Source organism: Pelodiscus sinensis, chromosome 1, assembly GCF_049634645.1.
Source record: "Pelodiscus sinensis isolate JC-2024 chromosome 1, ASM4963464v1, whole genome shotgun sequence".
In the NCBI taxonomy this organism is placed as follows: Eukaryota; Metazoa; Chordata; order Testudines; family Trionychidae; genus Pelodiscus; species Pelodiscus sinensis.
The window spans coordinates 236,837,376-236,861,705 of NC_134711.1; the positions used below are offsets into that span (position 1 = coordinate 236,837,376).

Consider the following 24,330-nt stretch of genomic DNA (forward strand, 5'->3'; position numbering starts at 1 on the left):
CCAGCAGACAAGGCTTTTGTTTTGGACTCTGGGGCAGAGCAGCTGGGGCCCTGCCGATTGGTCCTGCAGCGCCGCTCTGGGCACTACTGGACCAACCCGGCAGCACCCCAGCTGCTCTGCCCCAGGTCCTGATTCAGCCGCTGCTGGTCAGTTTCAGCAGCGGCTGAATCAGGACGCCTGGGGCAGAGCAGATGGGGTGCTGCTGGGTTGGTCCAGTAGCACCGAGGAGTGGCGCTACTGGAGCAACCCAGCAGCGCCCCAGCTGCTCTGCCCCAGGCGTCCCCAAGTCAGCTTCTGCTGAAACTGACCAGCGCTGACTACAGGAAGCCCCAGGCAGAGTTGCTCTGCCCCGGGCTTCCTGGAATCAGCTGCTGATCAGTTTCAGCAGCAGCTGACTTGGGGACGCCTGGGGTTCTTAAGTTGATTCTGTATGTAAGTCAGAACTGGCGGTCAGTTTCAGCAGTGTCTGAATCTGGACGCCAGTTCCGACTTACATACAGATTCAACTTAAGAACAAACCTACAGTCCCTATCTTGTACGTAACCCGGGGACTGCCTGTATACAATTAGTCCTATATTTTTATTTCTAGAAACACAGAATTTCTCTTTTCAGGGACCATAGTCTATTGCCCATCTACTCTAAGAATGTAAGATTTACACTACATTGCCATTGTCTTAGTTTTTAGATCCAAAGAGTAGTGCTAATCCTCAGGGGTTAAACTGAACTGGTATGAAGGAGGTAAGCGATACCGGTCCTTCTCTTTTAGCCCCTAATTCCTACATAATTTTCATTTTCATTTATTCAAAGCCCTTCTTGTAGCAAAGGAAGCCCTCAAAGCATAAAACAGTGTGTTGCTGATTTATTGGCCTTCTCTGCACTAAATTTTCAGCACTTCCATGTTGACCTGCCAGCAGTAATGGTGAAAACATCACTGTAGAATAGGTGCTGGCCAGTAAAAAGCAGTAGTGAAAGGGTACGTCTAGACTACATGCCTCTGTCACCAGAGGCATGTAGATTAGGCTACCAGGCATAGGAAAATGAAGCGGTGATTTAAATAATCGCCGCTTCATTTAAATTTACATGGCTGCTGCGCTGAGCCAATCAGCTGTTTGTAGGCTCAGCGCGGCAGTCTGGACATGTGGGTGTCGACATCAAAGGCATTTGTCGACCATCCAGGTATGCCTCCTGGGATGAGGTTTACCTGGGTAGTCGACAAATGCCTTTGATGTCGACACCCACGCGTCCAGACTGCCGCGCTGAGCCTACAAACAGCTGATTGGCTCAGCGCAGCAGCCATGTAAATTTAAATGAAGCGGCGATTATTTAAATCACCGCTTCATTTTCCTATGCCTGGTAGCCTAATCTACATGCCTCTGTCGCCAGAGGCACGTAGTCTAGACGTACCCAAAGTATCTATGCCTGGACTGCCCGTCTTAGCACTTTTGTAAGCAGGGTCTGAATGAACACTTGCCAGACAGCTAGCTAGGAAGGAGAAGAGACTTCAGGAGCAAACTGTATTAACCTGAACACACATACTTTGCTTAGATATCCAGCAGATACAGCTGTATTGCTCAAAGTGATCAACAAACAAGTAGGTTACAAAGCACTTCAGTACTAAATATAGGGGTCATGAACTATTGCTATCAATGTTGTGGTTTCCTCTATGGTGAACTCTCCCGGGGCAAAAGGAATCAACGTAGGCCTCGCAAGAGGTATAAAGACTTTGTAAATGCCAACATTGCTCATGCTGGATTAAAGCCAAAGCAGCTAGAGCAGCATGCAGAAGACCGAAGACGCTGGCATGCTCTCATAAGACACATGTATGACAACTTCGAAAAGCAATGATGCATACGCCTGATTGATGCTTGTGAGAGGAGAAAACCAACAGTAGCTGCCACACCGACAGAGCCAGGACAATTCCATTGCCCCCACTGTGAATGCCCTTGGTTCAAGGCTTGGACTCCTCAGCCACATGCGAGTCCACAACCAGCGGCGGATTTAGGGCAGGGCGAGCGGGAAGGCTGCCCTGGGCCCAGCGCTTCCGAGGCCCCGCGCATGCGCCATGTCAAAAGAGGGGCCCCGCGAAATTTTGCTGCTCGGAGCCCCGCGGCACTGCCCTGGATCCTGCGGCACTCTCATCCACCCCTGTCCACAACCGATGAGCCTGTGCAAGCTCAAGATGTCATCGGACACGACGAACTACCAACAAAGGGAAGCAGAACTGTGCTTAACCCGTCCTAAATAACTAGGTCACCCTCAGCTGAAAGGTCCTCAATAAGCCGGGAGCTCAAATGCCAAAGCTTTTGAAAGCAGAAAGGAGTAGGGACAGAGGTCCCAGCCAAGAAGTGTGGACTTTCCCTAAGAGTCCCCAGTCTGGCTTAACCTGTTCCTCCCCACTGTTCAAAGATAGAACTAGATAGGCTTCATTAGCAGCCTTTTGTTATTTCAAGTGCTGAAACCACTTAGGATGGGACAGTGCTTCTGCCCAGACTGCTGAAAGCTAAAAATCCCTAAAAGCTGACACTCACTCAGGGTATGTCTACACTGCCACCCTAGTTCCAACTAGGGTGGCTAATCTAGGCATTCAAACTTGCAAATGAAGCCCGGGATTTAAATATCCCGGGCTTTATTTGCATGTTCCTGGGCGCCGCCGCCTCCTTGCAGGAGGAATAACGGTAGTTCGAATTAGGAGCTTTAATTCGAACTACCTAGTCCGTGCCACATGTAGCCACAGGCAGGTAGTTCGAACTACGGGGCATTTAAAAATGGCAGCGCCCGGGAACATGCAAATAAAGCCCGGGATATTTAAATCCCAGGCTTCATTTGCAAGTTCGAATGCCTACATTAGCCACCCTAGTTTGAACTAGGGTGGCAGTGTAGACATTGCTCTCAGGGACTGAGAGCAGAGAGGCAGGTAGCAGCAGAAAGTGAGCCAATGGGTGTGGCCAGTGGGAATGGCCAGCAGGTAACTGGATGGCAAAGCAAGCAAAGTGGCTTTTAATATTTAACCCCTCCCCCACTCCACACACACACACACACACACACACACTATGGTTGGAGGTGAATTCATACAGATGTGAATGGGTCTTTACTGGTGAGGGACAGCAACTGCAAGTGGGCTGTTAAGGGGGGCGAAGGGGCACCGTACAAGAACTTTGGTGTTTGATTAAAAACCTGAGGCAAAAGACAAGACCCAGCATACTCTGGCATAGATGTTTTGCTCCTTCCTTTTATGTTTATGAATCTTGCTTGTGCTGTTTTCCTTGATTAATGCAAGGTTACTGTTAAAGAATACACTACCTCAGATTCTGTGCTCACAAGAGAGGAAATATTGCCTCTTAAAGACCCCCAGACAGTAGCATGTAATTTTCCCAGATTACTAGGGTGGGGCTTGAGCTGGTTCTGTGTTGTACTGTTGAAAAGGAATCTCTAGACTAGGGGTTTCTTTAACTATCAACTCCTGGGGGAAATTGTGTGTGTCTGCTGACAGGTAATTTGAAATAAAATTACCAAAATAATTAAAAGTGACATGGTTATGATGCTGAATTTTGCGGAATTTTAAAATATTGTGCATTGAGTTTTTAAATGTTTGGGGTATATTATCATAAGGAAGTTATTAACAGCACTAAACAAATTTGAACTTGCAGTTCTAGATGGAAAATAAATGCAACATTGAGAAAACAAAAGTTTACTAAGAAAAATAAGTTATAAAGAATGTCTCTACTGTAGCTGACTCTACACTGATTTTTCATGTTATGATTTTCTAAATAACACAAATTAATCAAGTCATTAGATAGGACCATACCATTATCAGTTCAGCACAGGGTTAGTCTTGAATTACATTGAAGTTCTATTTCAAACTAAGTTCCATTAAACTTAGAGTCACTGATAAATCATTTCCCTTCCCTACTTGGATTGAATTCATAAAGCATTTTTACATTATAGTAATACAATATGCCTCTAAAATTTCCATGCTTATCTGAACTTTTGTACTCCCTCTATTAATGATGGCTGCAAACCCATTTCAGCTACCCCCAAGCCTTTCAACAGAATGCACGTAAATTACACTCAAGCAAGTAATTAAAGCCCTGGATTTTACAACCTATGATGTAATCCCTCTTGTTTTAGAAACTGTTTCTGTATTATTTAAAAACAAGCTAAGGACTCATCCTTACCTTTGATAACATTTAATGTTTTTGTGCATTATGGGCTATACTGAAGACAAGTTTAATTGGCTTCTAGATATTTTCTTAAACAGTTTTTTCATTTATCGGTCAACAAACTTTTTCTCTCTATTCTATCACTGCATATTTCACACCAAAAGGCTGGTTTTTATTATTTTATATTGAGATATACAAACTGACATTGGGGTTAAGCAATTATGGCATGGATTCCTCACAGTCCTTATTGCATGAATATTACAAACATACCATGCAGTCTGAATTTCAAGGACCATCTCATTCAACTCATTTTTTACAGCTTTTTGACTGCCTGTTGTGCATTAAAAAAAAAAGAGATGGAAAACTGAGAGATGAATTAAAGGAAAAATTGAGAGGTAATACACTATCAAGAGTGATAACACTTAGTAAATTATCTTGATTACAATGAAAACAAAATCCTATTTTCATCTGGCAAGCATTCTATTGCCTTTAGATGGAATTAAAATTAGCCCTATTAGCAACTCTGATATAGGATTCCGGAGTAAGAGTTCTTGAAAATACAAAACAAACATTCACAATTAGGGATTACTTGAAAATGTGTTATGAAAACTAGCGTGTAATGGAAAATATGTCCTGAAATTATTTTCCTGTTAGTTTATTAATACAGAAAAAAAATTCAGTTTTTACTGACAACGAAAATAGAAAAACTCAAAAAAATAACCTGCTTTAAAATACATAAAAGAACAAAGGTAATTGGTCAGTTCCTCAGCTGTTGTAATTCAGTGTAATTTCACTAAAATCAGTGGAACTTTGCCTATTTATGACAGCTGAAGGTCTGAACCTTTTAAATTAATAGTATTTCATGAAGTTTAACTATGATTTTTGTAGTGTAGAATGCATATGTGACAAAGCTGATATTCAGCCACCAACACATATCTGCTTTTTGCACTGAGTAGAAAAGCTGTTACACTATCTAGAGACCCAATCCTGAAAAATTTTATTCACACAAATAGTTCCAAATACCTAAATAACAATTCACCCAAGTAAAAGCAAATAATTTATGCAGAGGTTTGTTGAATTAGGTTTGTAAGATCTAATTCAGCAAACCCCTACATAAATATAATGGCCCTGTCTGAACTAGCCAGAGAAACTTCACCACCACCTTGCTAATAAGAACCATGGGTTGTTTTGTTTTTTGAAAATACGGAGTTTGGGGTTTTTTGAGAGTACATGGTATTACAGAAGGTATTAGTAAGGTATTACAGCTTTGATTGCAGTAGCCTGTTCTATATATGCAGATAGAATATTTTCTTTATTTCAGCTTATTGAACTAGTTCTCTTCACTATTTCATTCAAAGATAAGAAGCCAGCTGGCTTCCTCATACAATCTATGAATTAAAACTAATTGTGAGAGGATGAGATCTAATTCTAACATCTTGAAGGACATGGTGACCAGAAACAACCTGTTCAATTCATTTACTATAGATAATACTTCCTTTCTTTAATAAATTGTTTAGTTTTAAATGCAAAACATGGCTGATAAACTTCTTGTTATATATCCAGCGCATTTAAGCTACATTTAATTAAAAAAATAAAATGTCATTTGTACATTTTAATTGAATTTGAATTTCCATCTAAATAGAGGTGAACACAAACCACATTTAAAAATTAATCAACTAGTAAATAAGAAATGCATCATTCACCATTTTCTAACATGATGAATATAAAATATGTAAAAATTAAAAGTCTTAATAAATGTAAGAAAGCAATATAATTTTTAAGATGAGGTGTATAGATACAGTGTATCCTCCTGTGTAGCAAAAAAAGGACAAATTTAGTAGAGGTACCATGTTAGTCTATTTTAGCAAAAATACCAAGGAATCCAGTGGCACTTGAAAAACTAACAAATGTATTAAGATAGTAGTGCATAAGCTTTCGTGAGCTACATCTCACATTATCAGATGCTGAACAAGAAAAAAGGATACAGAGAAGCCAGTGTGACATCAGGGCTAATTAAATCAAAGTCGATGGGGTTCATCTCCAACAGTGATAAGAAGATGGTCACATAAATACCACTCTGTACGGGAAACCAAGTGACTGCTATACTTACTTACACACCTCCAACTTTCATCCAGGACAAATCACATGATCCATTGTCTACTGCCAAGCCCTAAGATTCAGCCACATTTACTCCAATCCCTCAGAAAGAGACAAATACTTACAGGAACTCTATGAAGCATTCTTAAAACTATAATACCTACCTGGAGAATTGAAGAAATAGACAGACAAAGCCAGTCTGATACCCAGAAGTCACTTACTACAAGACAGACCTAATAAAGAAAGCAACAGAATGCCACTAGCCATTACCCCACTAAAACCCCTCTTACACATCATCAAGGATCTCAACCTGTCATAGATGATGATCCCTTGCTCTCTCAGACCTTGGGAGGCAGACCACTCCCCAACCTGAGACAATTACCATCAACTTCACGCCCCACAAAGGAAACACTAATCCAGGAACCTATTTCTCCAACACACCCCATCGCCAGCCCTGTCCACACCTCTATCCTAATGACAGCCTTACAGGACCTATCCATATCAAAGGCTCATTTATGAGCATATCTACTAATATAATATATGCCATTATGTGCTAATAATACCACTCTGCCATGTACATTGGATAAACTGTACTGTCTCTGTGCAAAAGACTAAATGGACACAAATCAGACATTAAGAATGGCAATATACAAAACCCTGTGGAGGAGCACTTTAATCTCCCTGGACACAGTTTCAGACTTGCAAGTTGACATTCCCAGGCAAAAAAATCCTCAAAAACACGCTGCTGCAGGAAACTGGCCAAGCTGGAATTCATATGCAAATTTGATACCTTAAACCGAGGTCACATTAATGGAGATTGCCAATCTCCTAGAACTGGAAGCAACCTTGAAAGGTCATTGAGTCCAGTCCCCTGCCTTCACAGCAGGACCAAGTACCATCCCTGACAAATTTTTGCCCCAAATAGCCTTCACAAGAATTGAACTCACAACCCTGGGTTTAGCAGGCCAATGCTCAAGCCACCATGCTACCCCCCAACTTGAAATAAACACATTCAATGATTCTCACCTGACAGGTAATTTCCCAATCAGGTACTCTCACCTTCACTCTGATTTAATTAGCACTGATGTCATACTGCCTTCTTTGCATCCTTTTATTCTTCTTCAGTATCTGAGGAAAGTGAGTTGTAGCTCACAAAAGCGTATGTCCTAATACTCTAATAAATTTGATAGTCTTTAAAATGCCACCGGATTTTCTCTCTCTTTTTTTTTCTTCTAAGTGTAAAGGCTATTTCTCAGACTGAAAGGCCACTTTCCATGCACCCGGCTACAAAATGGGTATCAGATCTGCTGGGTTAGGGCAGTCAAAGGCAGTTGAATGTGATGCTGACCACATCACTATCTTGTGTACCACTGGCTATGAAAATGACATGCTTTAACCATGTCACCCCAACGAGCCATCGGCTTTGGAAGGGACTTTGACTTAGACTTTATTTAGTTACAAATCAACTTGCTTTGTCAATTTTCGTTAAGAAAATAACTTAAAAGTATAAATGTGAAATGTGTACTGCTTTTTAATTGCATTTATTTAAATCAATTGACCCTGGGATGAAAAGCCACAGGATTCAGCAATCAAAACTGCAGATGGTAAATTCATTCAATAAAGCCTTTAAAACATTTTAATGTTAAAAGGAAAAGAAAAAAAAGTTTTGTTGCTTACCATTTGCCTTCTGTTCTCTACCAGATTGATTCCAATAATCCCAAGGAAAGATCCAAAGCCAAGCTAAGGCAAAGAACAAAAATCAACAGAAACACACCCGGTCACCTTATATGGCAACACACAATGTCACAATAATATTTAAGGTGAGATGTTCAACAGATAGACCAACTAAAACAATTTGTGAGAAAGGGCAAAATATTTAGTATAAAATTATTACTGGCCAGAAATCACATGGTGCAACAGGGAACAATCAAAAGGGGCATTTTCTTGTATTTTAGCCATTTTAGGGTGGCCAACCTTTCCTTCTTTATTGAAGCATCAATGTGGAGTTTGGGCCAAGAAAATACAAACAGTAGTTGTCAGTGTTCGGTAACTTGGGTACTGATATTACTGTAAGTAATTTTTACGTTTATTTTAAAGCAACAATATAGAAAATATGGCATTTCACATATGTCCTACACATGAATGTATTATAAAACCATACATATTTAGAGCAGGTTCTTTAAAATGAGATTTTAAAAATTACCCCCAAGGGAATTCTGCATTCATGTAGAAACCATAGCCCCCACAGATTTCTTTGCTTCCCCACACAAAATTGACTTCTTATGAGAAAGTACAGGGAAACCACAAGAGCGGTCATGAGTGTGATGGGTTAAAAATCACAGAAGTCCGCCTTAGGGTTGTCCCTTGATGTGCTGATCAAATCGCTGACATCCACATTCCTGATCCCTGGAGCACCCCACCACTCTGTCCTGCTTGGCCAGATCCTCTGGTCTCTCTCAGGCTTTGTCTACACTATGGCTTTTGCCAGCGAAGTATGCAAATGAAGCACTGATTAGCATTTTGTTGCGCTTCATTTGCATAAGCTAGTCCAAGCCGTTTTTACACCAGGGGTTTTTGCGCAAAAACAAGTAGCGTGGCCATTTCCATTTTGTGCAAAAACCCCTTTTTGTCAAGATCCTTATGCCTCCCCGGGGATTGTGACAATGAGTTCCTACCCAGCAGTGCAGGCATGCTGGTTTGGGCACCCAGAGCAGCTGACAGAGACACAGAATGATGGACAGGATGGGCGGGCTGGGCAGTCATGCATGTGAGAGAAACAGACACTCTGTGCTTGCAGCATACTTGGCTTTGGGGTGTGTATGAGGATGTAGATGTGTGATTCAGGCATATCTGCAGAATGATCGACTAGCGAAAAGTTAAGACCCTGGTATTGGGCATAATGGATAGTTAGAATAGGAGAGGCAGACCCCAGAGAATGGGTAGATGATATAGTAAATTGGTATGGAGCTAGTCTACAGAAACGAAGTCACTCTGCACTGGACAGGGAAAGATGGAAGGAAATAGTGAGGGAGGCATTGGACACCAACAGTCGTTGAGCCCACGGTTGTTGATGATGATTATGATGTGGTGTCGGAGAGGCTCTGTCCCTTTAGGCAGTGCAGAATGTAGCAGCCTGATGACTTAGTCCTAGTGAATTGTTCCCATTGTTCTTAGTGAATTCTCTGAGTATAAAAATGTTAATTCTCCTTTACATTGCCAGTATGGTGTAAAGGAGCCTTATTGTAAAGGACAGTGTGGCCTTATAAATGCTTATGGTACTTTAGAGATTAGAACTGGTCTAAATTTTTGGACTGAAAAAAATTCCTATCAAAATGTGGTCCATGAACTGTTACTGATCTTTCTGGAGATGGCCTGTAGTCAATATAAATTGTGAGTTTGAGTCACCAGCCCTCACTCACCTAAAGACTGAGCATATGGCTGCATATATTTGTTGACTAATAACTAGAAGTAAAGGATAGCTATATTGCCATTAGAAAGACCAGGTTGGGGGATTTCCTCCAGTGCTCTCCAATTTCATTCTCCATCCACTGTACTGCATTTTAAATAAAACTACCAAAATAATTGAAACCAGTGTAATTATATTGCATTATTTTAAATAATAAAATATGCAGATTTTTGCAACATTTTAAAGCACTGGGTGCAAAAATTTAACTTTTTGGTGTAGAATTCACCCAGGAATAGAATGTGAGAGACAACAGCAACATCTTCAGAAACTAGATATTCTATTTTAATGCCAGTCCCCAAAATCATAATGTTTATCTTTTTTAAAATTACAAAATTTTATAAAAGATGGCCCTAAGAAAAAGCTGTATGGTTGAAGAGTCCAGTGCTTCTTTTACTGTAAATCTCACAACAAACAGTGGTAAGAGGAAGAAATAAGATTCAGATTGAGTTACTCCTTCCTCCAAGAAGAAGGAATGTCTACACTGCAACTGGGATGTGTGATTCCAACCAATAGTGGACAGGCCTGTGCTAGCTTAGCTTGAACTACTGTCCTAAAAATAGCAGCATGGCCATTGTGGCACAGGTCATAGCTTCAGGTATCCATCCAAGCCTGAACCAAGGGGTGGGCCTGCTTGGACTCAGGTGGTTTACCCCGAGTCTGTGTTAGGGCCAAAATAGCCACACTCTCTTTTTTAGGCAATAGCTTGAGCTTGTAGCCAAGTAAGCTAAAATGAGTATTCCAGTGTTTGTATAGGAAATAATAATAATCCTTATGCAATGGAATGTGCCTCGGTGTACCCTACCAGCCAGCCTGACTAGCAGAAAGGAATGGCCTAGTGCAGTTGAAGATGCATCAGACAGGCTGCCTGTGTCTATCAGTGATATCAAGGCAGAAACAGACCAGAACAGTGTTAGTGACTTATGATCACCATATGCCAGTGTAGACAGCTAAAAACCGTTTTGCACAAAAAAGCCCCAATGCCAATCTAGACGCTCTTTTCTGCAAATGCTTTTAATGGAAAAACTTTCCCGTTAAAAGCATTTGCGGAAAATCATGCCAGTCTAGACGTAGCCACCATGTTTTGTTGGCTACCCAGCCCTATGTCATAGTGTTTTCTGATGCAAGTGATAGATGTTTCAGAACTGTGTGATTTGTAATTACAAATACTTCTGCATTTGTAGTGATAGTGTTTAGGTATGAGTGACGTATGTGTGCTTAGTTAGGGTAGGTCTACACTATAGCGTTATTTCAAAATATCTTATTTCGATATAGTTATTTTGAAATAGCTTAAATGCTCCCAATTTCGAAATAAGCTATGCAACTGACATAACTCGAAATAAGCTGTGCAAATTGAGCTGAGCCCTGCAGTGTAGACGCACCCATAGGGAAAACAAAAAGGATAAATAAAGACCACGCAAAAATAATCACAGCACAGATAAAGGTGTTCGTAAACCACCACCAAGTTCCTGCTGTTTGTACGTCACATTGAGCAAACTGCTCAAGTCTGACAGTTTGCTCCTTGGGGCAGGAGCTGTCTGTCTGCCCGCTGCCTAGCACCACAGGGATCTGATTTCAGTCGCACTCTCGGTGCTACTGTAATAAACAAAACAACACAGACAAAACTTACAGAGCGGAGGGGAGTTGTTAAGGGTCCTCTTCGTTTGGTTGGTTGACTGGTCTTTTTGGTTTGTTTTGAACAAGCGCTGAGTCTGATCCTACAAGCTGCATGGTACAGGTTGAACCCAGAGCCCATGCAGAATTCCATAAACTTTGAGAGGAACCCCATGTGGGCACAGAAGTCTTCCTACATCAGCCATCTGGGGGACTGAGGTCACTAAAGCTGATTATTAATATAAACTAAAGATGTGGATAAAGAGAATTTTTCACTGACAAATTACCAAGTCCATAGTTCTACAAATACTTGTGTTTTTGTGCATGTTAGAAGTAGGCTCATTAGTGTTAAGATAACTGAGGGGAATATGTCATTTTAAATGGTATTTTTTAAAAGACCAAAATCACTTGAGCCAAGCCTACTGTGCACTTGGTGCCCTCCTGACCCACTGAAGTGAGAGCACAGTTACTGAATTCCATGAGAGCAGGCCACCATTCTCCATTTTTTAATTCCAATTTAAATTTCTCTCTTCGCAAGCAGTCTTATTTTTCATTGCTCCATAAAAATAAACATTTAGTTTATCACACTAAGAATGAAAAACCATAATGTTATCTTACAAATGTGTTCATTTTCAGCTGCTCTGATACTTCCTAAACTAATGTACCATAAATCTATGTGTTGTCTGCTGCATTCACACAGTAGGAAAGGAATTGTCAGTCAGGCTTTCTGAACAAAATGTTACTAGTGAAGGAAAAATGGGAACAGAATAGGTATGGGAACAGAATAGGTATGGGAATACTCCTTTGGGATAATTTTTCCCACACATTGCTCAGCATCTTCAGCTCTCACTCAAGCCAATGGGAATTGAAGCTGCCTGAGAACCCACTCTATCAGAACTTGCAATTATATCAATACAGGTGACATCGATGTACTCGGCATTGCTCTTTCCCAGTTACTACCATGATCAGCTGAAAATGTGCAAAATATGCTTCTGCTTTTACAAAATTTCATCAGCTTTAATAGCCTTAAAATGAAATAGAGGGAAAAAATTAATAAAACATTTCATTTTCAGACTATTCTGATCATTTTTAGATATTCTGTTAGCCTATTAAATAAAAACTCTAAGACTTCATTTTTTAATAAATGGTCTAGAGCAATATATTTTTTCTGTTTAGTACACAGATATTTTCTCCCTAAAATGAACTAATTGCAGCAATTAACTGGTTTGTGCACATGAACTGTATTACTTATTACCCATTAAATTTCCTCCAAGGAAGTGACCATAGAAAGTTTATTCTTTTTTTAATGTTTTAATTTCAATTACAAATAACGATGTAACAATAATGCCATTGCATTAATCTATTTATTTTAGTACGATCCAAAGACAATGGATTCTTTCAAAATTTTATTCCTGGAACTGATTTTAATTCCATTTTAAATGCCACTTGTTATAGATTAGTACCCTAAAATTAATCCTTCTAACAAATATGTTTTCAGCATGACTTTGAAATATAAGAGAACTTAGTTAGAAAGAACAATTCTAATATACAAATGACTGGCAATGCAAAATGTATGCCTAATTATCAATATATACCCACTCCTCCTCTTAAAATATTATATTATCAACAATATCACACTGAAAGTCATTCAGGTTCCAGTTCAGCAGAGTACTTAAGCATGTGAATGATCCATTCTATTTAAGTCAATGAAACTAAAGTCAATCTTAAGCCACCTTTTGAATTAGTTAAAAGCAGAATATGCAGTAGTATTCTTATTCTTTTTTGTACTAAATGATTATTTAAAAGTCCAGTTATGAGCTGAAGTTGTGACAATGAATTAAATGGCTTGAAAGTCATGCAGTAAAGTTATGGCCTGTTCCTGAAATTAAGTCCCTGCACCTGTGCAGAAACCTATTTAAATTCAGTGAATTCCACATGGCACCTTGGTCTGCTGCCATGCATAAATTGCAAGATTAGGGTCTACATCTGTATCAAAACATAATAGAACTAGATCTGAGCATTATGCTACAAGTTGCATCTCCCTAAACCGGGACTCTCTCTTCCAGCAACCTTTGTGGTCCAGCTGGGCCACGGATGTTGCTGGACAAAAGAACCCCAGGACAGGAGGTCCAGCAGCTGAAAGCCCCAGGCAAGGCAAGGCTGATAGTAGCAGGGCCGGGCATCAGCAGCCTGGCAGCGGTAGTAGGGCTGTGGTAGGGGCAGACTGGCAATCCAGCTGGGGCCAGGGCAGTCACTGCATGCTGACCTGACAGTGGAGTTGTGCTGCAGCAACCCGATGGGAGCTGCATGCCAGCCTGGCCCGGCAGTGGCGACAGAGCCACTGCAGCAGGAATAGAGCCATGGCAGCCTGGCCACAGCAGCCCTATAGGGGAAGCCCACTGGGGGCTTTGGCAGTGGAACCGGGGCTGCAGCAACCCAGCTGGGACCATGGCAGGTCAGCAACCTGATTGGGGCCACGTACCGGCCAGCAATAGGGCTGGTTCCCTGGTAGTGGGGCCAGAGCCAGGGCTGCCATGCTGGCTGGAGCAGCAGTTATGGCAGAGGGGCCAAGCCAGCAGTGGGGCCAAAGGAGCTGGAGGAGAGGAGGAGCAGCAGGCTGAGGGGGCTAGTGGCAGGGGACCTTCCCTGGTCCAGCAGATTCCCTCATCCAAGACCACTCAGGTCCCAAGGGTGCCGGATAGGGTTGCCAGATGGTTGAAACAAAAATACTGAACACGCCCCTCCCCCCCCAAAAAAAAGACACCGGGAAAAAATTCTATTGAAGGAAAAAGAAGGGGGGGGGGGGACAGGACCAAAATTGTTGAGGGGAAAAATAATTAAAATAAAACAGCATTAAAACACCATGTCCCCTTTAACCTTTAAGAGTGAATGCAGAGATAGTGCTCAATCTCTCCCCTGTTCCTAAGACCCAGGGGAAGCATTGCTTCCCCTTGGTTGGCAGCCATTTTGTGCCAGCAGCCTTGCAGAACTAGGTAAGCATGTGGTCTGAGGTCGGGGGGCTTGGGGTGTTGGGAGCCAGGAGGAGGTTCGGGGGGGGGGGAAAGAGGGGAGAGAGGCCAGGCGCTGAGTGTTTGTAGGGTTGCCAGGAGCTTGGCATTTTCACCTCCTGGCTGGGGGGAAAAACAAACAAAAAAACCCAATAAATACTGGACATTTAGGTGTCCGGTATTCTCTGAATTTTTTTTACCGGACAGGAGGCGAAAATACCAGACTGTCCGGGTAAATACCAGACACCTGGCAAACCTAGTGCCGGACCAGGGATGCCCAACCTGTACTTAGTTTTTCCCTCACCAGTAATGCAACAAGATTTGAATTTTTTCCCCATAAACTGTAGACGCTATGCCGTAAGTGTCTCAGTGATAGTGGATTAATCTAAAATACATTTCTGTACTCACAATGATTCCTGGGTAATATCCTCCAACAGTAACATTTTCAGTTCTTGTGGTAGCTGCAAGCCCTATCGTCAGGATGAAGACAGACACTACCAGCAGAGAAACTGTGAACCAAAGAGAAGTCTTCTTTCGTTTTGCAAATTGCCCTGTTGGGGGAAACATATGAAGTAGCTTTTCACTGAAATCTTGGCGGTATAAGTGTGAAGTAAGTTGTCATTCTATCTTTGTCATTTTTAACCCTTTCTTCCACCAAGGGATAAGGCTTTGCAGGAGAGACAGGCTCTTAAATTATATAAAAATTAGCTGGAGCTTAGTAGACTAATACATTTTACACAAGTACAAGATGGTGTTTTACTAAGCGGAAGTGACGATAATTTTTTCAGTTATCTGAGGTAAATCTTGTAATGAAGTTGTTATTCACATCTGTAATAGAAATCCTGCAGACCTTAAACAATGCTTACCTAAGCAAAACTCCCATTGGATCTATGCGGACAACACATAAATACATACATTTTAAAGAAGATTAACAGAAGCATGGCTCTGTTATCATGAAAAAAAAATTGTTCTTTGTATTCATCAGGTAAGCAAACTAATCAGGACCTTTTGAAGTAAAGCTATCATGCAGTTAATGGATAGTAATATATCATACTTACACTCTTATTTAACAAGAACTGTTCTGTAAAATGTGTTTAATTTCATCTTGATTTGGATTCAGGTACTCCCCCCCCCGCCCAGGAGTGAAAGATTACAGCCTGCTCTGAGGAATTTAAGCTTATTATTTTCTTGTTTTAAATTTGAGGCAAATTATTATTATAGAGTACCTGCCCATAACTCACCAAATTTCCATAAAGATGCATTTAAAAAAAAAAACATAATAAATCATTATTATCTAAAAATTAAGGATGTTAGATGTAGCGTAATTGAATAGTTGGGTAAGCGCACAAAATGTTATCAGTTACATGACTATTTAATAGAACTCAGGGACAGGGAAAGCAGCCAATGCGCTCCCAGCCCCACTCCCAGGGAGTCCCCTTCCAACCTGTGCTGCTGCCTCTCTATTACAGAGGCAGCAGCACAGATGGCAGGTGGAACCAGTCCATGCAGGGAGCCAGTTTAAAAACCAGCTCCCAATGCAGACTGGCTGCCTGTCACCCCCCACTGCTGCCTCTGATACAGAGGATCTCAGACCCCTGTGGACAGGAGCTGCTGCTGTGAAGCAGCCTCTATCCACTGGGAGCTCAGACCTGACAGGACAGGGAACAAGCCTCTGCCCAAAGCAAGTCTGGGCCCACCACAGACAGAGGCTGCTCCATGGGATGTGGAGCAGCCTCTGCCCACAGGGAATGCAGAGCCCCCACAGATAGGGGCTGCTCCATGGACTGCTGTAGACCCAGACTTGCCGTGGACAGAGGCTGCTTTGCGGCTGCCTCTCCAGCCCCTCCACAGACCCCTGCACTGCTGCTTCTATCCGATTGAGGCAGCAGCGCGGGGGAGCAAGCGGCACCACAGAGCTGGTGCTGGGGAAAACTGACTTTTAAGCTGGCTCCCCCCCAGCACTGGCTCCTGCCTATCCCCCCTCACTGCCTTTGTAGGAGGTAGCAAGAGGGGGCAGACAGGTCTGCAGAGCTGGCACATGTGGGGAGCCTGCTTGAAAGCTGCCCCCCCCCCCTCCACACTGCTGCCTCTCTCAGAAGCAGCAGCATGGGAGTGGAAGGGGACAGGTGGATCCAGTGCTAATGGGGAACTGCTTTTCAAGGGCACTGGCTCCCATTCCCCCCTGCCTTGCTGCCTCTAATAGGGTATGTCTACACTACCCCGCTAGTTCGAACTAGCGGGGTAATGTATGCATACCGAACTTGCTAATGAAGCCCGGGATTTGAATTTCCCGGGCTTCATTAGCGTAAAGCCGGCGCCGCCATTTTTAAAAGCCGGCTAGTGCGAACCCTGTGCCGCGCAGCTACATGCGGCACGGGCTAGATAGTTCAGAATGGCTACATAGGATGGCGGTCGGTTTGTAGTGGAGTGCCCCAAGGTTCAGTTCTAGGACCGGTTTTGTTCAATATCTTTATTAATGACCTGGATGAGGGGATAGATTGCACCCTCAGCAAGTTTGCAGATGACACTAAGCTAGGGGGAGAGGTAGATACGCTTCAGGGCAGAGATAGGGTCCAGAGTGACTTAGACAAATTGGAGGATTGGGCCACTAGAAATCTCATGAGATTCAACAAAGACAAGTGCAGAGTCCTGCACTTGGGACGGAAGAATCCCAAGCATAGTTACAGGATGGGGACCAACCAGTTAAGTAGTAGTCCTGCAGAAAAGGACCTGGGGGTTACAGTGGATGAGAAGCTAGATATGAGTCAACAGTGTGCCCTTGTAGCCAAGAAGGCTAATGGCATATTAGGTTGCATTAAGAGGAGCATTGCCAGCAGATCCAGAGATGTCATTATTCCCCTTTATTCGGCTTTGGTGAGGCCACATCTGGAGTATTGTGTCCAGTTCTGGGCCCCCCACTACAAAAAGGATGCGGAAGCATTGGAGAGGGTCCAGCAGAGGGCAACCAAAATGATTAGGGGGCTGGAGCATATGACCTATGAGGAGAGGCTGAGGGACTTGGGTCTGTTTAGTCTGCAGAAGCGAAGAGTGAGGGGGGACTTGATAGCAGCCTTCAACTTCCTGAAGGGAGGTTCCAAAGAGGATGGAGAGAGGCTGTTCTCAGTAGTGACAGATGGCAGAACAAGGAGCAATGGTCTCAAGCTGTGGTGGGAGAGGTCCAGATTGGATATTAGGAAAAACTATTTTACTAGGAGGGTAGTGAAGCATTGGAATGGGTTACCTAGGGAAGTAGTGGAGTCTCCATGCCTAGAGGTGTTTAAGTCTCGGCTTGACAAAGCCTTGGCCGGGTTGATTTACATGGGATTGGTCCTGCCTAGAGCGGGGGGCTGGACTTGACGACCTTCTGAGGTCTCTTCCAGTTCTATGATAAGGGGATGGTTGGATGAAATAACATGATCTTGGTAACTAATTGACTAATTGATCAGTTGGAAATAGGTCAATGGAGGGATGATAGGAGTTGCTATAGGGAACTTTCTGGGTGTCTGGCTGGTGAGTCTTGCCCACATGCTCAAGGTTTAGCTGATCGCCATATTTGGGGTCAGGAAGGAATTTTCCTCCAGGGTAGATTGGCAGAGGCCCTGGAGGTTTTTCGCCTTCCTCTGTAGCATTGGGCACAGATCACAGCTGAAGGACTCTCTGCATGTTGGGGCCTTCAAAGTATTTGAAGGCGTCAATATCTGAGACATAGGTGAGAGGATTATTCTAAGAGGGGTGGGCGAGAGTCTGTGGCCTGCACTGTGCAGGGGGTCAGACTAGATGATCATAATGGTCCCTTCTGACCTTAAAGTCTATGAGAACACTCAGCATTTCTAATACTCCAGTGGCCCAGTCTGTAACATATATTGCAGCCCTGGAGTTTGCTGAGATAAATATTAATATTCTGTTAAGATAATATGAAATTAAATGTGCCTAGTATTTTTCATCCTGAACTACATACATAGATAATGTTCACTGTTCGTGTAGTTTAGAGCCTCAACTAAGTACTTTGCCTGATAAATGCTGATTAGACTTATCTCTAAAGCAATTTGAGATCTTCAGATGAATGTGCTGCAAGTGCAAAACATTATTACTTCCCTTTTGCTACAGTTTTATTGACTGCCATCTCCAAATTTTTCCATTGCTTTTGTTTTTTTAGAGAACAGCTCCACTCTGTTTGGGATTTTCTTTTAATACCCATCGCACGGTGGGAAGGATTCAGTTTTAGTTACGTGCAGCCAAAAGCAATTCAAAATTGCACAGTCATAAGTATTCCCATGATACTTTGGGAAAAGATTCTAGGGTTAGATACAGCATATGCCTCAGTCAGTCTCCATGGACAAGAGCTTCCATAGAGTGTCAGCCATGAATTAAAGTGGCCCTTGGAACAATGAGGAAAGGAAGTAGGTAATGTTGCTGTCAGTTCTTTCTAGGGTCAAACTCCTTTCCAATGTAGCTAGCCCCTACAAGTACAGGAGGTTGTTCATCAAATCTATTAACTATCCAACCTGTTACTGCTGAAGTCACTCTCATTAGCTGTTAGTCAGACCCTGTTAACTAATGCACAGTAAACCAAGGTGGAGTTGTAAAATATTAAATTGGCCCTCACTGGACATCCCTCATTTTCTATTAGTATCTAAGCATTACAGGAATCAAGCAAACAAAAGGTAAGTCTTCTCAGCAGAATTGTCTTTACTAAAACCTCTGCTCAAATCAAGAATCAAATGTGGACTGTCACAAATTATTAATGGCATTACATTGTGCTGGTAATTTTCCTCAACAATCTTGGCTGGCAATGTGATAAAGCATAGACACCACAGTGACGGATACTGTATAAAAATCCAAGAAGATCAATAATGCTAATTTCCACATCATTAATCTGTGCTTCTCCAGGTATAGTCTTAAACTGTCCAAGAAAAGCAATAATCCCACTAGCACCATGTTCCTTGTAGGGATATTCACATATAATTGTTTGAACATTTCACTGGTAAAACCAGGTTTACATGTTAATCCTAATGGTTACATGCATTCCCTTGTCCCCTCCCCCCGCTGCCTCTGTAACAGAGGCAGCAAAGGGGGAGGCGGTGCCTATGGGGAGCTGACTTTTAAGCCATGGAGCCCCATATTCCCCACTCCACTGCCTCCCACAGAGGCAGCAGCCTGGAGGAACAGGCAGGAGCCAGTGCTTGGGGGGGAGCCAGTTTGAAAGCCAGCTCCCCACAAGCACTGGCTCCTCTGGAGCCGCCTGCCCTCCATGCTGCTGCCTCTGATAGAGAGGCAGTAACACAGAGTGTGATGAGGGCAGAAGCAGGAGCCATTACACACAGGAAGTTGGCTTTCAAGCCAGCTCCCTGTGCATACCAGCTCCCACAGAGCCACTTGCCCCCTTCACTGCTGCCTCTTAAGTCAGCTCCCCATAAACACCAGCTCCAGCCTGCTCCTCAGAGTATAAACATGTAATTGTTAAAAATTTCAGCAGACGCATGTTCACACAGATTCACAATTTTTAACATTCCTAGTTCCCTGTAAGGTGAGCGCTTGACAGCCACTCAGGAGAGATTCAAATGATGCCCAGCTGATTTTCAAGGTGCCCACAGCATGTGCTTCTACTGGTGGTGCACATCTGCAAACAACAAAATGTATTCTGCACATGGATGAAAAAAATTATAGGGAACATTGACTAGCACTCCTCTGGTCTGTTAATGTACATTTATCAGGTAAGTAGCTATTTGAGGCCCTAAACCACAGTGCTACCACTTCCATGGAAGGAGAAAGAAAGCGTTCAGGACAAAGAGATTAGAAAATAGAAACCCTTCCTCTTAGAATCTCAGAGATAGGAAGAGAAAGACATGTGAAGCTTACATACACCTGCAGCAGTTGGGTTTGGTAAGAAAAATACAGATTATCCAGAGAGTCAACAGAAGGAACTTGGAGAAGCTCAAACCCTTCTCAGCCATCTAGAGATGGGGAAACAGAGTCAAGAGAACCCTTGTCCATTTGTCAGGAATTGAGGTAAATATATTGAAGGCTCCCTGAACAGCCAGTGTGTCTGCATTGACAAAAGATGTGCTATTTGATAGGAATGCCTTAGTTCAGTTTCTGCCAGAGTAAAATGATTCAACCCTAGAGCTAAAGGCAAGAGTCTTAAAAGAAAGGTTGTGAAGGGGAAAGTATAATTTTAGAATGGAGCGAGTCTGTGATGAGAAGTGTAAGTAGTAAAAGATCTATGAGGCATGACTCTATAAAAAAAAAATCTATACTCTACAGTCCAACTCCAAAAGGTCTAAATCCACCTTGCTTTGCTAAGGCAAGGATGCCTGTTAAGAACAAAGAACCGTCTCCCACAAGCAGGCCCATTGGAAGACAATGGTAAAAATAAGAGGCAATGAAATGTGGCAAGGGAGGAAGTGCACAGCACAAGTCACTCTTGCTGATCTCCCAGTACATCCCCATTTCATCACCTTGCTCTAGTCAAGGTGACAAAGATGTGAAGAGTCTTGTCTCCAATGTTGTACACAATGTATATTAACATCCCTGAACTGTAGGGAAAACATTTTAAGGGGGAAAGGTTACATTGTCAATGCTTTCCATTACACAGTGTTACAAAGAATCATGTAATACAAGATAACCCTGTATAATATAACATATAATACTAAAGGGCTAATACAGACTCTGCATCTTATATTTTGTACCCATGAGCCTAATATTTAAAGGATGAGATATGTATGTCTTTGGAGCTAAATTAATAATGTTTCATTACTCCAGGCTTGACTTCAATGCCATATCTTTCTTGCCTATATTTTTCATTGTATATATATTTTTAAAATGTGCAATACTAATGACATTGAACTAATATTACATTGCCTCCTAAACCTAAATGTGATGGGCTGAGATGTTTAAAAGAGATACCAGACCTGCTTTTGGTGATGCCTTCTTTTCTGATTAAATGCTTGATGTGTCCAGTGTGCTAAAACTAATTAAACCATATGAAGTTGCAGTTGATTTGTTTCAAAGCACAAGATAGCAGCTTTTATCAGTGCTGACTTATCTCCATCATGTATTTGTGTTGTTGTAGAGCCAATGTGTATATTGTGTAGGATAGTCCTTAAAAAATGGTGCTAAGCTTTTGAGCAGACCTTTAAAAAACTGTGTATTTGTACTGTAAACAGTTTAGCTATAAGCCGCTATAGTATAGTGAAGTATCACTATGACTTCGTTGCTTTGGCAACAATTGTTTCACCAATAAATAATTAAATGACTAGCTAATCAATAAATAAAATGAAAGTTTAACTGAATAAAAACTTACATCACAGAGAATATCCTAAATAAATCTTTGATGTTATAATTTATTCCCTGTTTTATATTTTTGTTACATGGGAGTTTAAGAAAAGGTCTAATACATCCTTTTTTACCTCTGTGTTGATCTTTGGTAAAGGCAAGATCTCCATACACCACGCTGAACACGATACAAGAATTAGCCCTAATACTTTATTAACTTGACTTTGAAGAACTTTGAGGAAATAACCAAATATTTAATCTCTCTTTTACATTTCATTTATATTTTCAAACATAAATGATACATTTAGGAACAGAAAATACAACTTTTCAAAGGCAGCCTCGTATAGCAATGAGGCAATTACAACTGTAATATAAAAATATAAAAAATAAAACCAATTGTCATCCAGGTATTACAACAGCAACATTCAAAAGTTTGAGCAGAATCGCATCTATTGCTGACTACTCCCATTGTAGTCATAAACCTTCTATAAGAGAGAAAGAGACAAAACTAACTCCATACCCTGATCTGCTGACACTCCAAACTGCTCAAGCATAGCAGCTATTAATTTTCAGCAAATTGAAAAAAGGATATTTTACCACATTCGCTATACACATACATACACACAAGTCTGTTTCTATGGTCCATTATCCTTATAGTGATTCCTTGAAAATAATGCAACAGCTAAAATGGAAAAAATAAAATTATTTTTTTAAATATACCAATGTGTTAAATGAGAGTGACAAGAAAAAGCAGAACAACATTTGACTTGTAGAGAGGGATTATTACATCCCACCAATATGTCCAGTACTGTACCATATCATATAGATTAGGTTCCTTTTTTAAAAAAACTGTAAGTGTACTAATTAAAAAGATAAAAGACAAACTCTACATTTCAAACCGAATTAAGGTGTCTGCATTCTCCCCTACTACTCTTTCAGTTGTTAAGCATTCGGTCATGTTTCTTTCAGACTGCTATCCAAGAAGGACCTTAGAAAGAGATCCGTTGGGCTTCATTTGAGCAGGAAATTATTTCCCTCATTGCAAGTGCAAGCCTTTATAAGAGAACCGGCAAATCTTCAGCATTGCATTCCATAGCGACTACCAGGGAATAGATCTTTCCCTGTGAAAAATTAAGATTTGCAGTATAGGGTGGGGCCGCGGGGGTGGGGGAAAATAGTACTTTCATGCTATCCTCACGAGGTTGCCATGAGAAATGTCAAATCCAGAATGTACTAATCCTCACAAAGTTTATTGCTTTCAGTGTATTGGCTACATGGGTGAGTCCTAGCATCTTCCTCACTGGCAGATTAAGCAACACACACACACACACACACACACACACGAACTAGAACTACCTCCTTTTCATATTTGTTCATTTTTTTAAATTGTATCCTTTGGTATATATGGTTGTGACTATTTTTTTCCACTATTTGATCTGAGGAAGTGGGTCTGGCCCACGAAAGCTCATCATCTAAAATACCATCTTGTTAGTCTTTAAAGTGCTACATTGTCCTGCATTTTGCTAGAACTACCTCGGCTGCATTTAAAAGCTGGTTTTGAGTGACATTTGGAAAAGAAAAAAGCTTGGTGTTGTGCCCCGACTGTCCGAGCAGCATGAGACTCCTCCGGGGTAGCTCCTTGCACAGCTACAGGGTTTGGGGGTAGAGGGAGCCGGAAGAAAGAATCCTCCCCAGTTAATTCCCCCCTCCAGTAGATTTATGTGCTCTGCAGTCCTCTCAGGGCAGGAAAGTTACGGTTTGACCGCGCTCTGGAGACGGCAGGAGCCCCGGCTAAGGCAGGGGAAAGCAGGCGCTGCTCCCTGCAGAGAAGCCCACGGCCCCTATACACCCTTAGGGGGCTCTGGCGGGTTTCCGGCCATGGGCACCCCCCTCCGGGCGAGCCGAACTTCAGAGCATCTCCCGGCTCCAGCTGCCCGGCCCCCGCCCCCTCGGTGCCCAGCGGTGGGGACTCACCTGTGGGATCCAGCGCGGCTACGGGAGCTGGCACCGGGGTGGCGGGAGGAGGAGGCTGCATCCTCTTTGCTCCGCTCTGCTTTGCGCCCGCCGGCAGCGAGCCAGCCCCCCAGCGCCGGACTGGCAGGCGGCGGGAGGAGCAGCCGGAGGGAGGCTGCCGCCGCTGGAGCAGAGGGAGGAGCGAGACGCGCGGACCTAGGGCGCCCCAGTGCCGCGGAGCTGGGGGGGGGGGGGGAGAGACTCACACCGCGCCCTCGCCCCACCCAGCCGCGCGCTCAGCCCCTTCCAGCGCCTGCCGCCCAGCTCCCTGGCCCCTCACACCTCCAGCGCCCCCGGCACGGCTCCTCCAATGCACCCGGCAGGGGTCAGGCGCCCTGGGCTGGGGCTGTTGGGAGACACGAGCTGAACTTCCCCGGGGGTGTTGCTGCCCTGCTCTAAGGCCTCATCCCTAAATATCTCCTCTTATCCCCGCCCCCCAGACAGGTAAAGGGGCGTTGCGAGGGGGGAGAGGGGTGCAAAGTCAAACAGTCCAAAGTTAGGAAAGGCCAGGATTATGGTTACCTGTGAAACCCTAATTCACCAGCCCCCCCTCCCCCAATCACCTACGTGTTATAGGATCCTCTTAAGTCACATGCCCACTCACCAGCTGAGAGAGATTAAAGTCGAAAGTGTCCACTCCCTTTGGGTGCTGAATTTGAGACCTCTAGGACCTGATGTTTTCGGAGTACATAGTAGCATT

At 42.8% G+C, this 24,330-nt stretch overlaps 1 protein-coding gene across 6 annotated transcripts in view; it reads right to left on the bottom strand.

Annotated features, from left to right (window-relative positions):
- TMEM255B (transmembrane protein 255B) overlaps positions 1 to 24,149 on the bottom strand; it is a 118,512-nt gene extending 94,363 nt beyond the window's left edge. For 3 of the 6 annotated variants that reach the window (XM_075918391.1, XM_075918366.1, XM_075918381.1), the window contains exons 1-3: positions 23,592 to 24,149; positions 14,751 to 14,893; positions 7,935 to 7,997 (exon numbers count right to left, since the gene is read on the bottom strand). In XM_075918391.1, the coding sequence (XP_075774506.1) occupies positions 7,935 to 7,997; positions 14,751 to 14,893; positions 23,592 to 23,652 (267 nt within the window). In that variant the 5' untranslated portion in view covers positions 23,653 to 24,149. The remainder of the gene's footprint in view (positions 1 to 7,934; positions 7,998 to 14,750; positions 14,894 to 23,591) is intronic. The other 3 variants (XM_075918399.1, XM_075918375.1, XM_075918372.1) reach the window with 2 other exon arrangements.
- Positions 24,150 to 24,330: the final 181 nt, after the last annotated feature.